The sequence below is a fragment of the Poromitra crassiceps genome (genome assembly GCF_964638095.1).
Source record: "Poromitra crassiceps genome assembly, chromosome: 21".
Taxonomy (NCBI): Eukaryota; Metazoa; Chordata; class Actinopteri; order Beryciformes; family Melamphaidae; genus Poromitra; species Poromitra crassiceps.
The window spans coordinates 24,629,698-24,642,702 of NC_139638.1; the positions used below are offsets into that span (position 1 = coordinate 24,629,698).

Consider the following 13,005-nt stretch of genomic DNA (forward strand, 5'->3'; position numbering starts at 1 on the left):
AGGTGAAAAACAGGTGCTTTTATAGGAGTGTCACCACTTTAAAGTGGAAGTGCTAAGAGCTGGGGGGGGGGTTTTATGCCCAAGCACTCCATTAGGCACCGAGCTATTAACGTGAGGCTGTTTTATGGGTTTAGCCCACTGTAAAGCACCCAACTCAAAAGGGCCCTTGGAGAATTGGCCCCTTCACCGAGTGAGACGAGTGCGAACGAACGGAGGGGGGGAGAGAGAGAGGGCCCGTCCATCCATTAAGCTGCCAACGTGAGAGAGAGCTATCGACTCAGGAAGGAAAGAGAGACAGAGGCCAAGGAGGAACAGATGACCTCCTGACCTCTGACAGAGCAAGAGCAGATTGGTAACAGGTTCACGTTTGACCCGAAGGGGATGTGCAAAGGAAAAGACATATTCACTGTCAAAGCCGAGAAACTAGTCAAAGTATTAGCGCTGCAACGATCAATCGATCAATCGATTAGTCGATCGACAGAAAATCTATTTACAACTATTTTGATCACCGATTAATCATTTTGAGTACAATTTTAAGAGAAAAGGTCTAAATTCTCTGATTCCAGCTTCTTAAATGTGAATATTTTCTGGTTTCTTTACTCCTGTATTGACAACTGATATTATCTTTGAGCTGTGGACAAAACAAGACATTTGAGGGCATCATCTTGGGCTTTGGGAAACACCGGTCGTCATTTGCTACCGTTTTCTGACATTTTATAGACCAAACACACTAATCGATGAATCGAGAAAATAATCGGCGGTTTAATCGATTATGAAAAGAATCGTTAGTCGCAGCCCTAAAAAGAATAACCACCTTAGACTTGTATTGGAACCAGAGCTGAGGTTATGGCATTGATCTCGCGTCCTGTGGTCATCACTGCCTGATGTTACATTTGTCTTCCACCGCTGACACTGAGACACATCGACTTCAGCTCCTGAAAGAACTCGGGGAGTCGGAGTGAATCGACGGGGATGTGAACCGATTGAAACGACGGACCACAAATTCAGACGTCTCCAGTTCCAGACATGAAGAGGGGACGTTCTGGCCCCCCCGAAACAAATACGGCGTCAGATAATATCAATACCACCGAAACCAAACGCAACGTGTGAAAGACAAAAGGGCTGTGAAAACAATGCGAGACATTTCCCCTCCGTCAAACGGGGGTTGTTATTATCGGTGGTCTCTGCAGAAGAGAGAACTGTTTCGAGGAGCGCTGGGCTGCCCCGGCCGTCCCCCTGCTAGCCAGATTTCTAAATACACTAACGCGTAAGTGGTAACAGGCGCAAAGGCTACAAAAATAAATGCAGGACCTCACAACCATTGTTCCCTTGCATATGTGGTACATTGTTCATCCAGAATTCCATAATTAAATAGGAATGTGGACATGTTTGTAGTGCAGCTCTCTGCAAGTCTCTCCAGACATACCATAATCAAAGCAAAATAAGCAACCACTTGGGTATATGTATCTCCCTTTTCCCCCCTCAGACTTTCAGCGTTTCTCTCTCGTCTATCTCTCTCCTCGTGTCTCTTTCTCTTTCCCGCTACAGCCTTCACGAGACCGTCTTCCATAGGTCGTCGCACGTGACGCCGTTCTTCGTAAAGGTTGATGATGAACGAGCTTCTGACGATGGCCGAGCAGGAGGGCGGACGGGGTGGGAATTTTGCGAGAGATGATGGAAGCGGGCGATGGTGAACACCCACCTGCTTTTCTCTCTTCTCTGATGTTGTTTCTTAGATGTCATTATTTAGTTATTTAGCCGCAGTTTTTAAACAATCCGACGGTGCCAGAGAGACAGCGCTTCCAGCTCCACTCTGATGGGAAACAGCCCGGGTTTCTCTTGATTCTGGCTATAAATCAGAAGGACCAAAAATAATCCCACACTCTTAGTACTCGTGTGTGTGTTTTTTTTCATTCACTTTTTCCCCCCCAACGTGACAAACATCTGAATTGGAGTCTCTCTTTTTTTGTGTCTCTTTTTTCTGGCGCAGCCACAAGGACCCCCTACGATGTCCACCAAATGTCTCATTGGAGTTTTTCGGGCGTGCCAAGAAACTTCATGATTGGAGGCCTTCAAAGGTCCGTGACACAAAGTGAATTCCAGAGATGAACTCTCCTTGTCGTTTAATCATCTTGTGCAGAATAGGATTCCAACAGATCCCAAATTTGCAAGGCAATTATCAAGGCCTCTTTAAACTCCATCTGCATGTGTGCGTGTGTGCGTGTGTGTGTGTGTGTGTGCGTGTGTGTGTGTGCGCGCGTGTGTGTGTGCGTGTGCGTGTGTGTGTGTTTGCGCGTGCGTGCGTGTGTGTGCGTGCGTGTGTGCGTGTGTGTGTACACACCTGAGGGCTTCCTAAATACTGGCATTCACATGTAAACATTTTTTCCCCCCGGAAAATTCTTCCAGGAGGCTTGAAAGGAAGAGCCGTAAAGTTTAGGAGTGTTGCCCTTTCTCTGTCAAAGGATTTACGCGGGCCTCGTACCCTACCTCCTCCCCTAGAAAATATACCCGCTGATGGTTTCCTGGAGAGAGAGTGGCGTGTCTTATACCCCCGCTGATGGTTTCCTGGAGAGAGAGTGGCGTGTCTTTGAAAATCACTTCCATCGCCATAAGCGAGAGCCGATTGGCCGGCCTCTCTTTTCTGACCTCCGATTGCCCTTACACTCTGTTTGGACTGTCACCGTTTCCAAACCAAACCGACTCCCTCCTCCAATCAATCTAGCTTAATTAGGACCACTGGGTATAGTAGAAGGAGAGTGGAAAAGGGGGGGCAGGGGCGGGGGGGGGGGCTTGTTGAAAAATGAATAGAGAAAAGATCAGTCTGAGGCTGTGCTTTTGCTACCAGGAAAGGCCGTGCTTTTGTGTTTGTTTTGCCCTGCCTATAAGTGTAGAACACTGATGGAACCAGGCCAAGGCTAGATTGGACTAGCTGCCCCCCTAGAGGATTCCCCGGGCCACACAGGCCGGGGCTTGAGTTACACTCGGCCTCGGCCCAAAGGGTCACGAGACAGTGGGGAGCAGATACCCAAACCTCACTTTGGGCGACACCAGTTTGGGAGATGTGTTGTTTGTGTGACTTACTCTAGACGACATGTGGGGCTATGGAGTTGGTTTACAGGTGGCGGTGTAAATAAAATAAAAAATAGAATCAGTCACATCGACCGACAAAATTGAGCAAAAAGTAAAAAAAAAAAAAAAAGAGTTTAAAGTCATAACTCATCTACAAGCAATACAAACGTGATAACGATGTAAATGTGAATAAAAGTGTTCTTACTTATGCGGAGAAGAGCGGTTGAAGCACGTCTTGGTCACGTCCGTCACATTGGGGTTACAGCAGTCTCCGAGGTCGTAGAAGAAGTTCTCCCAGTTACACTCGGGGTCACACACCCCGTTGCCCTGCTTGTACTCGGGGCAGCGGCTCCGGTGGCCGGACATGCAGTCGCCCGCGTCGAACCCCGTCAGCGGGTGGTTGCACTCGGGGTCGCACGCGTCGTCGCCCACTTTGCTGATGTCGCAGTTGGCGAGGATCAAGCGGTTGCGGAGGGAGGAGTTGGTGACGTTGTGGACGCTCAGCTCCCAGGTGATGTTGTAGGGGCCGAAGGCGTCGTTCAGCTGCTGGTGCTGCAGGTTGATCTGGTGGTCGGACACGGTCGGCCTCCGCCTCGCGTCGTCCCAAACGTTGACGACGCGATAGCGCACGATCTTGGGTCGGCGGAAGGTCCAGAGCTTGTTGTAGTTTTTGATGATCTCCACGTTGTCGCAGACCGTCTGACCACAAGTCGGAGGCTCCAACGTGGTGTCCAGGAATCCTTCGCCATTCCCACCACCGACACCCACAAACCCTAACCGACCGTTGCCTCCCTGCTCCGACTGCGGAAAGTACCCATCTTTCACAGTCAGCCACTTGCGGCCTGGGTGCTCGAAGGTTTCTCGGATGACCAGTTGAGGAAGATCTTGCGGGTCCTCGTGGCCCTGCATGTCCCTGATGATCTGCCTCTGCCCTCGGGCCTCCCTCCAAAGACCCACCCTCTCCACCGCGCCCCTGTAATTATGATTTAAGGCGTTCCCTCCGATCATCAGCACTTTGCACTTCTTCGTCAAGTGACTGAAGACGTCGCCCGACTGCTCCCGGCTGACGCCCACTTGGGCGCCGTTGACGAAGAGCTTCATGTAGACGCCGTCGTACGTGACGGCCAGGTGCGCCCACTGGTTGGGTACGTAGCGGGCACTCGAGTGGATGGAGGTCACTTTGTGGGCACGGTCGGTTTTGAGGGAGAAGAAGAAGCGGGGGTCACGGTTGCCTTGTTCGCTGACCGCCTGGATGCCCAGCAGCCAGCCTCGGTCGCTGGAGGCGTAGAAACACTTGTCGTAAAGACCTGGAGGAGAGAGAAGAGGAGTCAATTAAAATGTGTGTGTGTGTGTGTGTGTGTGTGTGTGTGTGCGTGTGTGTGTGTGTGTGTGTGTGTGTCCGTGCGTGTATGGGGTGTGTGAACGGGGGTGTGAATGTGACTGTGTATGTGTGAGACAGAGCGAGAGAGAGAGGGAGAGCGAGAAAGAGAGAGACAGACAGAAGTTACGTAAATTCAAATTCTAAGCGAACTTTTGAAATGTCAACAACCTGAAAATTTGAATCACGTGCATTTCCATTAACAGCTGTTAAGCGAATAAGTAGGTTGTGTGCGTGTGTGTGTGTGTGGGGGGGGGGGGACAAGGTAGATCATAGATGGAGAGAGCTTGCCAATGGCCATAGGAAGAATTAATATTTTTATGTCATGTAATCTGCTGGTGGCCATATTGCTTTCTTCCTGGCGGCCATGAGTAAATATTACGGGCAAATATACGACGCTCGCCATATAACAGTATCTCTAGGAAACGAGTGGCACAAAACCGTTGCGGGGAGTCACCGTGCAAAAGGCATTGTAGGGAGGGGGAGCCTTTGGGTGCAACACTTTAGTATCCAGATACAACATTTGATCTGCTGCAGGATTATCGGCCGTTTGTTGGGCGGTCGGGCGCCGCTTTCTTCCGCCAGCAGGAGGCGCGTGAGCAGCAGATCGGACAAGCTGCCAGCTGTACAGAACACAGGGGAAAAGCTCTTTCCATCTTCCAATTTGTTCATTAACTATTTTTCTGAAAAAGGCGATTTTTTTTGTGTGTGCAAAAATCTTGATTTTTTGGGGGGGGCTCATTTCCATCATGCGTTTCTAACGCCATAGGCCTACTTCAAAATGTGCATGAAAACAGGGGGACGGAAAACACACCTAGAGACAGAGACAGCCAGGGAGGACACGGAAAGAACAATATTAGAGAGCTCAAACCCAGCATTGTTCAGTTGGTCACCTCAAAGCGCACTAGCTTACTCCGCAGCTTAGTGAACAATACCGAGGCAGCTCAGGGAGGCAGCCATGAGTCACGGTAACATGACAACCACTTTCACCCCTGTTCATTTGTCCACTCCGTTATTAACATTTCAAGTTTAGTCTCAGCGGTGCTCTCGGCCCGATTGGCCCCAAACCAGTCATACGTTCTGTCCACAACTCAGGCTCGCTTTTCAATAACAGCAACGTAGGAGGTCTCTAGTCTCTGCGCAAGTAGTCACCGTTTGCCAATTGTCAATGTGAATTTCATTTCAACACTTGAAGAGTAAGTTAGATTTCAGTGTAGCCTATACACACCGTGAACACACCGCTGATTATGCCAGGACATTCCGAAATGCACAAGTGTTATTGTCTCATTTATCAGATGGAGACTTAAAATATAGTTGGGATCAGTGAGCGAGTGCATTAACGTGATACATTCTTTGATAACTAAGGGAGGGTTGTCCTGGAAATTGGGTTGAAGTGCATGTTTAGTTAAGGGAGACCCCATAGAAGTCTCTCTAAACAGGAGTTTCATGAACATTGAGTGCATTTAAAGTTGTTTGTGTAAATGTCCCTTGCCAGTGGGGTAGCCAGAAAAGGCTCGATTTCTGCTAAAGCCTTGTTTTTCTAGAGGCACCAAAAGAGCTTTTTTTCCTGTTTCACTTGGAACGTGTGTGTCAGCTGTCAGCTTCAGCATGGTCATGTGTTTTCACTTCTTAGTGTATGTCAGCTTCAGCATGGTCATGTGTTTTCACTTCTTAGTGTGTGTCAGCTTCAGCATGGTCATGTGTTTTCACATCTTAGTGTATGTCAGCTTCAGTGTGGTCATGTGTTTTCACTTCTTAGTGTATGTCAGCTTCAGTGTGGTCATGTGTTTTCACTTCTTAGTGTATGTCAGCTTCAGTGTGGTCATGTGTTTTCACTTCTTAGTGTGTGTCAGCTTCAGTGTGGTCATGTGTTTTCACTTCTTAGTGTGTGTCAGCTTCAGCATGGTCATGTGTTTTCACTTCTTAGTGTATGTCAGCTTCAGTGTGGTCATGTGTTTTCACTTCTTAGTGTATGTCAGCTTCAGTGTGGTCATGTGTTTTCACTTCTTAGTGTGTGTCAGCTTCAGCATGGTCATGTGTTTTCACTCCTTAGTGTGTGTCAGCTTCAGTGTGGTCATGTGTTTTCACTCCTTAGTGTATGTCAGCTTCAGTGTGGTCATGTGTTTTCACTTCTTAGTGTGTGTCAGCTTCAGCATGGTCATGTGTTTTCACTCCTTAGTGTGTGTCAGCTTCAGCATGGTCATGTGTTTTCACTCCTTAGTGTATGTCAGCTTCAGTGTGGTCATGTGTTTTCACTTCTTAGTGTGTGTCAGCTTCAGCATGGTCATGTGTTTTCACTCCTTAGTGTGTGTCAGCTTCAGCATGGTCATGTGTTTTCACTCCTTAGTGTATGTCAGCTTCAGTGTGGTCATGTGTTTTCACTTCTTAGTGTGTGTCAGCTTCAGCATGGTCATGTGTTTTCACTTCTTAGTGTGTGTCAGCTTCAGTGTGGTCATGTGTTTTCACTTCTTAGTGTATGTCAGCTTCAGCATGGTCATGTGTTTTCACTCCTTAGGGGATCTCTGAATGCTAACTGTTTGTTTAGTTCTTGTGGATGGATGTGTGTGTAAGCACACACAAGTGCAAGTGTGTGTGTGTGTGTGTGTGTGTGTGTGCGCGCGCGTGCGTGTATGCATGTGTGTGTGTGTAATATCCCCACAGTCCAGTCAAAATGTGCAAAGCTTCCGAAGCACATTGACATGCCTCACAAGGTTCATCTCAGCATGTGAAAACCCATGTGTTCACAGGTGATTTTGGAGAGAGAGAGAGAGAGAGAGAGAGGGGGGAGAGAGAGAGAGGGGCGAGAGAGAGGGGCATACGTTCCTCACATTCGATCACATAGGAGGAACTATATTTATAACCCTGAGGCTACTGGCCATCACATCCACCCAAGCTGAGACCCAACCAATACAAACGAGCTAACGAGTGTCCTCCGCCCTCCTAATGAGATGCACACTGACCGCCCTCCTAATGAGATGCACACTGACCGCCCTCCTAATGAGATGCACACTGACCGCCCTCCTAATGAGATGCACACTGACCGCCCTCCTAATGAGATGCACACTGACCGCCCTCCTAATGAGATGCACACTGACCGCCCTCCTAATGAGATGCACACTGACCGCCCTCCTAATGAGATGCACACTGACCGCCCTCTTAATGAGATGCACACTGACCACCCTCCTAATGAGATGCACACTGACCGCCCTCCTAATGATGCACACTGACCGCCCTCTTAATGAGATGCACACTGACCGCCCTCTTAATGAGATGCACACTGACTGCCCTCTTAATGAGATGCACACTGACCGCCCTCTTAATGAGATGCACACTGACCACCCTCCTAATGAGATGCACACTGACCGCCCTCCTAATGATGCACACTGACCGCCCTCTTAATGAGATGCACACTGACCGCCCTCTTAATGAGATGCACACTGACCGCCCTCCTAATGATGCACACTGACCGCCCTCTTAATGAGATGCACACTGACCGCCCTCTTAATGAGATGCACACTGACTGCCCTCTTAATGATGCACACTGACCGCCCTCCTAATGATATGCACACTGACCGCCCTCTTAATGAGATGCACACTGACCGCCCTCCTAATGATGCACACTGACCGCCCTCTTAATGAGATGCACACTGACCGCCCTCTTAATGAGATGCACACTGACTGCCCTCTTAATGAGATGCACACTGACTGCCCTCCTAATGCACACTGACCGCCCTCTTAATGAGATGCACACTGACCGCCCTCCTAATGAGATGCACACTGACCGCCCTCTTAATGAGATGCACACTGACCGCCCTCTTAATGAGATGCACACTGACCACCCTCTTAATGAGATGCACACTGACTGCCCTCCTAATGCACACTGACCGCCCTCTTAATGAGATGCACACTGACCGCCCTCCTAATGAGATGCACACTGACCGCCCTCTTAATGAGATGCACACTGACCGCCCTCTTAATGAGATGCACACTGACCACCCTCCTAATGAGATGCACACTGACCGCCCTCTTAATGAGATGCACACTGACCGCCCTCCTAATGAGATGCACACTGACCGCCCTCCTAATGAGATGCACACTGACCACCCTCTTAATGAGATGCACACTGACCACCCTCTTAATGAGATGCACACTGACCGCCCTCTTAATGAGATGCACACTCCAATATGCCCTCATTAGCTGGATATTCGCATGGCATAATGTTCAAAAGAGTGCGGCTAGGGTTCAGCGTCAAGGTCAGTCGTTTGGCGGGATGACGTTTTCAGCCTTTCCACTACAGTGGAAGGAAAAAGCCGTCCATCTGTCAGCTAGTGCACTCAAGGCTAAAAGGTGTGCTCAAATGCTCGTAGGGCTCCTAGTGTAAACAGCTGTCATAATTCTGCCATGCTCAATTAATCTAACACAGTACACTTTTCCAGAGCCTGCACTGCGGCTGGTTGGGCTCACGCAAACTCACGCGCACACGCAAGCACGCACACACACGAGCGTGCGCATACACACACACACACACATGCATACACACGTCAAACACATGTGCACAAAGACACACGCACGCATACACACGTCAAACACATATGCACAAAGACAGACACATGCACATATACACACGCAAACACATGCACACGCAAGCACGAGCGCGCGTGCACACACACGCAAACGCATACACACACTCATACACACGTCAAACACACATGCACAAAGACAGACACATGCACATATACACACGCATACACACACACGTCAAACACACATGCACAAAGACAGACACATGCACATATACACACGCATACACACACACGTCAAACACACATGCACAAAGACAGACACATGCACATATACACACGCATACACACACACGTCAAACACATATGCACAAAGACAGACACATGCACATATACACACGCATACACACACACGTCAAACACATATGCACAAAGACAGACACATGCACATATACACACGCATACACACACACGTCAAACACATATGCACAAAGACAGACACATGCACATAATACACACGCAAACACACGCAGACAAACCGAAAGACTGGAGCACACATGCGTGTTATTGCGTAAAGACACACACACACACACACACACACACACACACACACACACACACACACACACACTCACACACACACACTCACACACACACACACACACACACTCACACACACACACACACACACACACACACACACACACACACACACACACACAAAGGTATTTGCATGTGCACACATTATGGTTAAGAGCTGTTTCTGTCAGGTTCAAAGGCAACCTTCCTCACACTTGCCATTTGTCTCCGTCCAAGAAAAACACACTCAAGAGAAAAGAAAAAGTCCAAAAAAAGAAAGGGAAAAAATGTCAGAGGGACCTGATAAAAAGCAGGGAGGGAGGAGGGACCTGATAAAAAGCAGGGAGGGAGGGACCTGATAAAAAGCAGGGAGGGAGGGACCTGATAAAAAGCAGGGAGGGAGGAGGGACCTGATCAAAAGCAGGGAGGGAGGAGGGACCTGATCAAAAGCAGGGAGGGAGGAGGGACCTGATCAAAAGCAGGGAGGGAGGAGGGACCTGATCAAAAGCAGGGAGGGAGGAGGGACCTGATAAAAAGCAGGGAGGGAGGAGGGACCTGATAATAAGCAGGGAGGGAGGAGGGACCTGATAAAAAGCAGGGAGGGAGGAGGGACCTGATAAAAAGCAGGGAGGGAGGAGGGACCTGATCAAAAGCAGGGAGGGAGGAGGGACCTGATAAAAAGCAGGGAGGGAGGAGGGACCTGATCAAAAGCAGGGAGGGAGGAGGGACCTGATCAAAAGCAGGGAGGGAGGAGGGACCTGATCAAAAGCAGGGAGGGAGGAGGGACCTGATGAAAAGCAGGGAGGGAGGAGGGACCTGATAAAAAGCAGGGAGGGAGGAGGGACCTGATAAAAAGCAGGGAGGGAGGGACCTGATAAAAAGCAGGGAGGGAGGAGGGACCTGATAAAAAGCAGGGAGGGAGGAGGGACCTGATAAAAAGCAGGGAGGGAGGAGGGACCTGATAAAAAGCAGGGAGGGAGGAGGGACCTGATCAAAAGCAGGGAGGGAGGAGGGACCTGATCAAAAGCAGGGAGGGAGGAGGGACCTGATGAAAAGCAGGGAGGGAGGAGGGACCTGATATAAAGCAGGGAGGGAGGAGGGACCTGATAAAAAGCAGGGAGGGAGGAGGGACCTGATAAAAAGCAGGGAGGGAGGAGGGACCTGATAAAAAGCAGGGAGGGAGGGACCTGATAAAAAGCAGGGAGGGAGGAGGGACCTGATGAAAAGCAGGGAGGGAGGAGGGACCTGATATAAAGCAGGGAGGGAGGGACCTGATAAAAAGCAGGGAGGGAGGAGGGACCTGATAAAAAGCAGGGAGGGAGGAGGGACCTGATCAAAAGCAGGGAGGGAGGAGGGACCTGATATAAAGCAGGGAGGGAGGCAGGGAACAAGCAGAACTTTAACTTGACTTTTCAACTGTTCTGCCTGGGAAAAGGTCAAAGAAAGGCACTTGCGTACAGTCATGCTAAGGTGACTGTACAGTCATGCTAAGGTGACTGCCGCAGTCTGCGTGGACACACTGGAAAATTCCATTGATGCTTATCAGACCACAAAGCCATCATAATAACCAAGTCTTCAAGTGTCTTCACACACACCAACAACCTGGTTTCACACCGTCCACTTGGTCCAATTTCACTCTACCCTATCGTAACGTTTACTCGACCTGTAAACACCGACTTGTTTCTCCAACCCTGCGAACACTTTGAGATGAGCGCCAGCAGCTAATCCACGTCCTCAATTTCTCAGTCAGAAACAATCAGACTTTTTGTAGACCACTTCCTCTGTAACCTTCACATAAATGGGAGAAATTGGCATTACGACACGAATCACAGCAACAACAACACAGTCAGAAAGGCACACAGGCCTTCGAGTGTGACGGTGATACACACGCTAGCAAGTCGACTGTGAAGACGCTTGCAGTTGAACTCGTGACCGAGGGGATAAGTGTTACACTCGTGTCCCCAAATGCTCTCTGAAACTCCACACAGTTCCACATGTGGTTCATGGTGAATCTCAAGACGGTCTCGTTGAGGCCATTTTACACCTGGCACTAACATGTGTTTTCAGTGATCAGATTGCAATCCATCCTCAATGTGTCTTAGGAAAGGGGGGACGTTTACACCTGTACTTTCAAGCGGTCAAGCGCTATCTGATTGCAATCTGATCACAGAAAACACATGTTAGTGCCAGGTGTAAATGGCCTCGTCTCTTCAGTGGCCCATCATTCCCCTCCACGGGGTTTCGGGTTGAAGCTCTACATCAGAAAGGACCTGTATCGCGCAAGAAAATGCTGAAGGGGAGGTATTTGAATTGTGTGTCATCACACACTAAATGATAGCGCCAAGATATGATATCTGTTATCCAAGCTTCTATCTGCCAACGTTTGCACATAATTGTCCCCAGCAGGTCATGGAAGAGAGAGAGGCTGTGTGTTCCCTCTGGTGATGTCGTCTCCTGCTCCTCTGATGCGGGACAAACCCCATCGTGACCCGGACGCACAGGCTCATAGGCCACAACAAGGTTAGCATAGCATTTGAACACAAAACTCCATGTTCTGATTGTGTGTGTGTGTGCACGCGCGTGTGTGTGTGTGTGTGCGTGTGCGCGCGCGCGCGTGTGTGTCTAAGTCTCATGGGGGGGTTGCAGCCTGGGGCACTGTGGGGCAGTATCCAATCAGCTTGAATTACAGCTGGTTGGTCGCACTTTCCAAATGTCCTTGGATCAATTGTGGCCATATGTAACAATGTTACAAACCCGTGTTGGGGCAAGTCACTCAAGGAAATGTAATTAGTTACTTGTTACTTATTACTCTTTTTAAAAAGTAATCAAATTACTTGCTTATTTGAGTACCTAGGACAAAAAAACGAATCGCGTTCTTCTGGCAACGCAGTAGTCTCGCATAGCCAGACCTTTCTCCACACTGTCCCAGCGTTGGAGAAGGTAATGCAGTAACTTTACATTACTTGGATTAGTAACTGTAATATATATATATATATATATATTTTGGAAATTGTAATCCATTACATTACTACTGGGAAAGTAATAAACGTACAGTAACATGTTACTTTACTGCCAAACACTGGTCAGAACAGGGAAATGGCAGAGCAAGCAACACACTTTCTACAATCTAGCAGCTAAATGCAAAAGAAAACAAGAAAAGCCATCCTGGTAGTTAATGATGGTTTTGATTGGACATGTGCAGTGTAGAAAATGCACGCTGCTGCCAGTGTGGTCGTGGGCAGTGGTAACTCCATAACTATTGCTCTGTTTGTTCCAATGCTTCTCATTACGTCCTCAAGGTCCCTAAACGTTCTATTTTCACCCCAAACTGATATAAAAAAAACAAAGACAGCAGCCATGATGTAACTACCCACTACTTTTTTGCTCCGGTTTACGCATGGGGATTGTTATAAGCAAATACGTTAACTTTCCTTGATCTGGCTCAGATTTAACAGGCAT

At 48.8% G+C, this 13,005-nt stretch overlaps 1 protein-coding gene across 1 annotated transcript in view; it reads right to left on the bottom strand.

Moving 5' to 3' along the window:
* Positions 1–13,005, bottom strand: part of pappaa (pregnancy-associated plasma protein A, pappalysin 1a) — a gene marked incomplete at both ends in the record, with an annotated part of 178,087 nt that overhangs the window by 160,854 nt on the left and 4,228 nt on the right. The window contains 1 exon segment of the mRNA XM_083657810.1: positions 3,275–4,376. Within this exon segment, the coding sequence (XP_083513936.1) occupies positions 3,275–4,376 (1,102 nt within the window).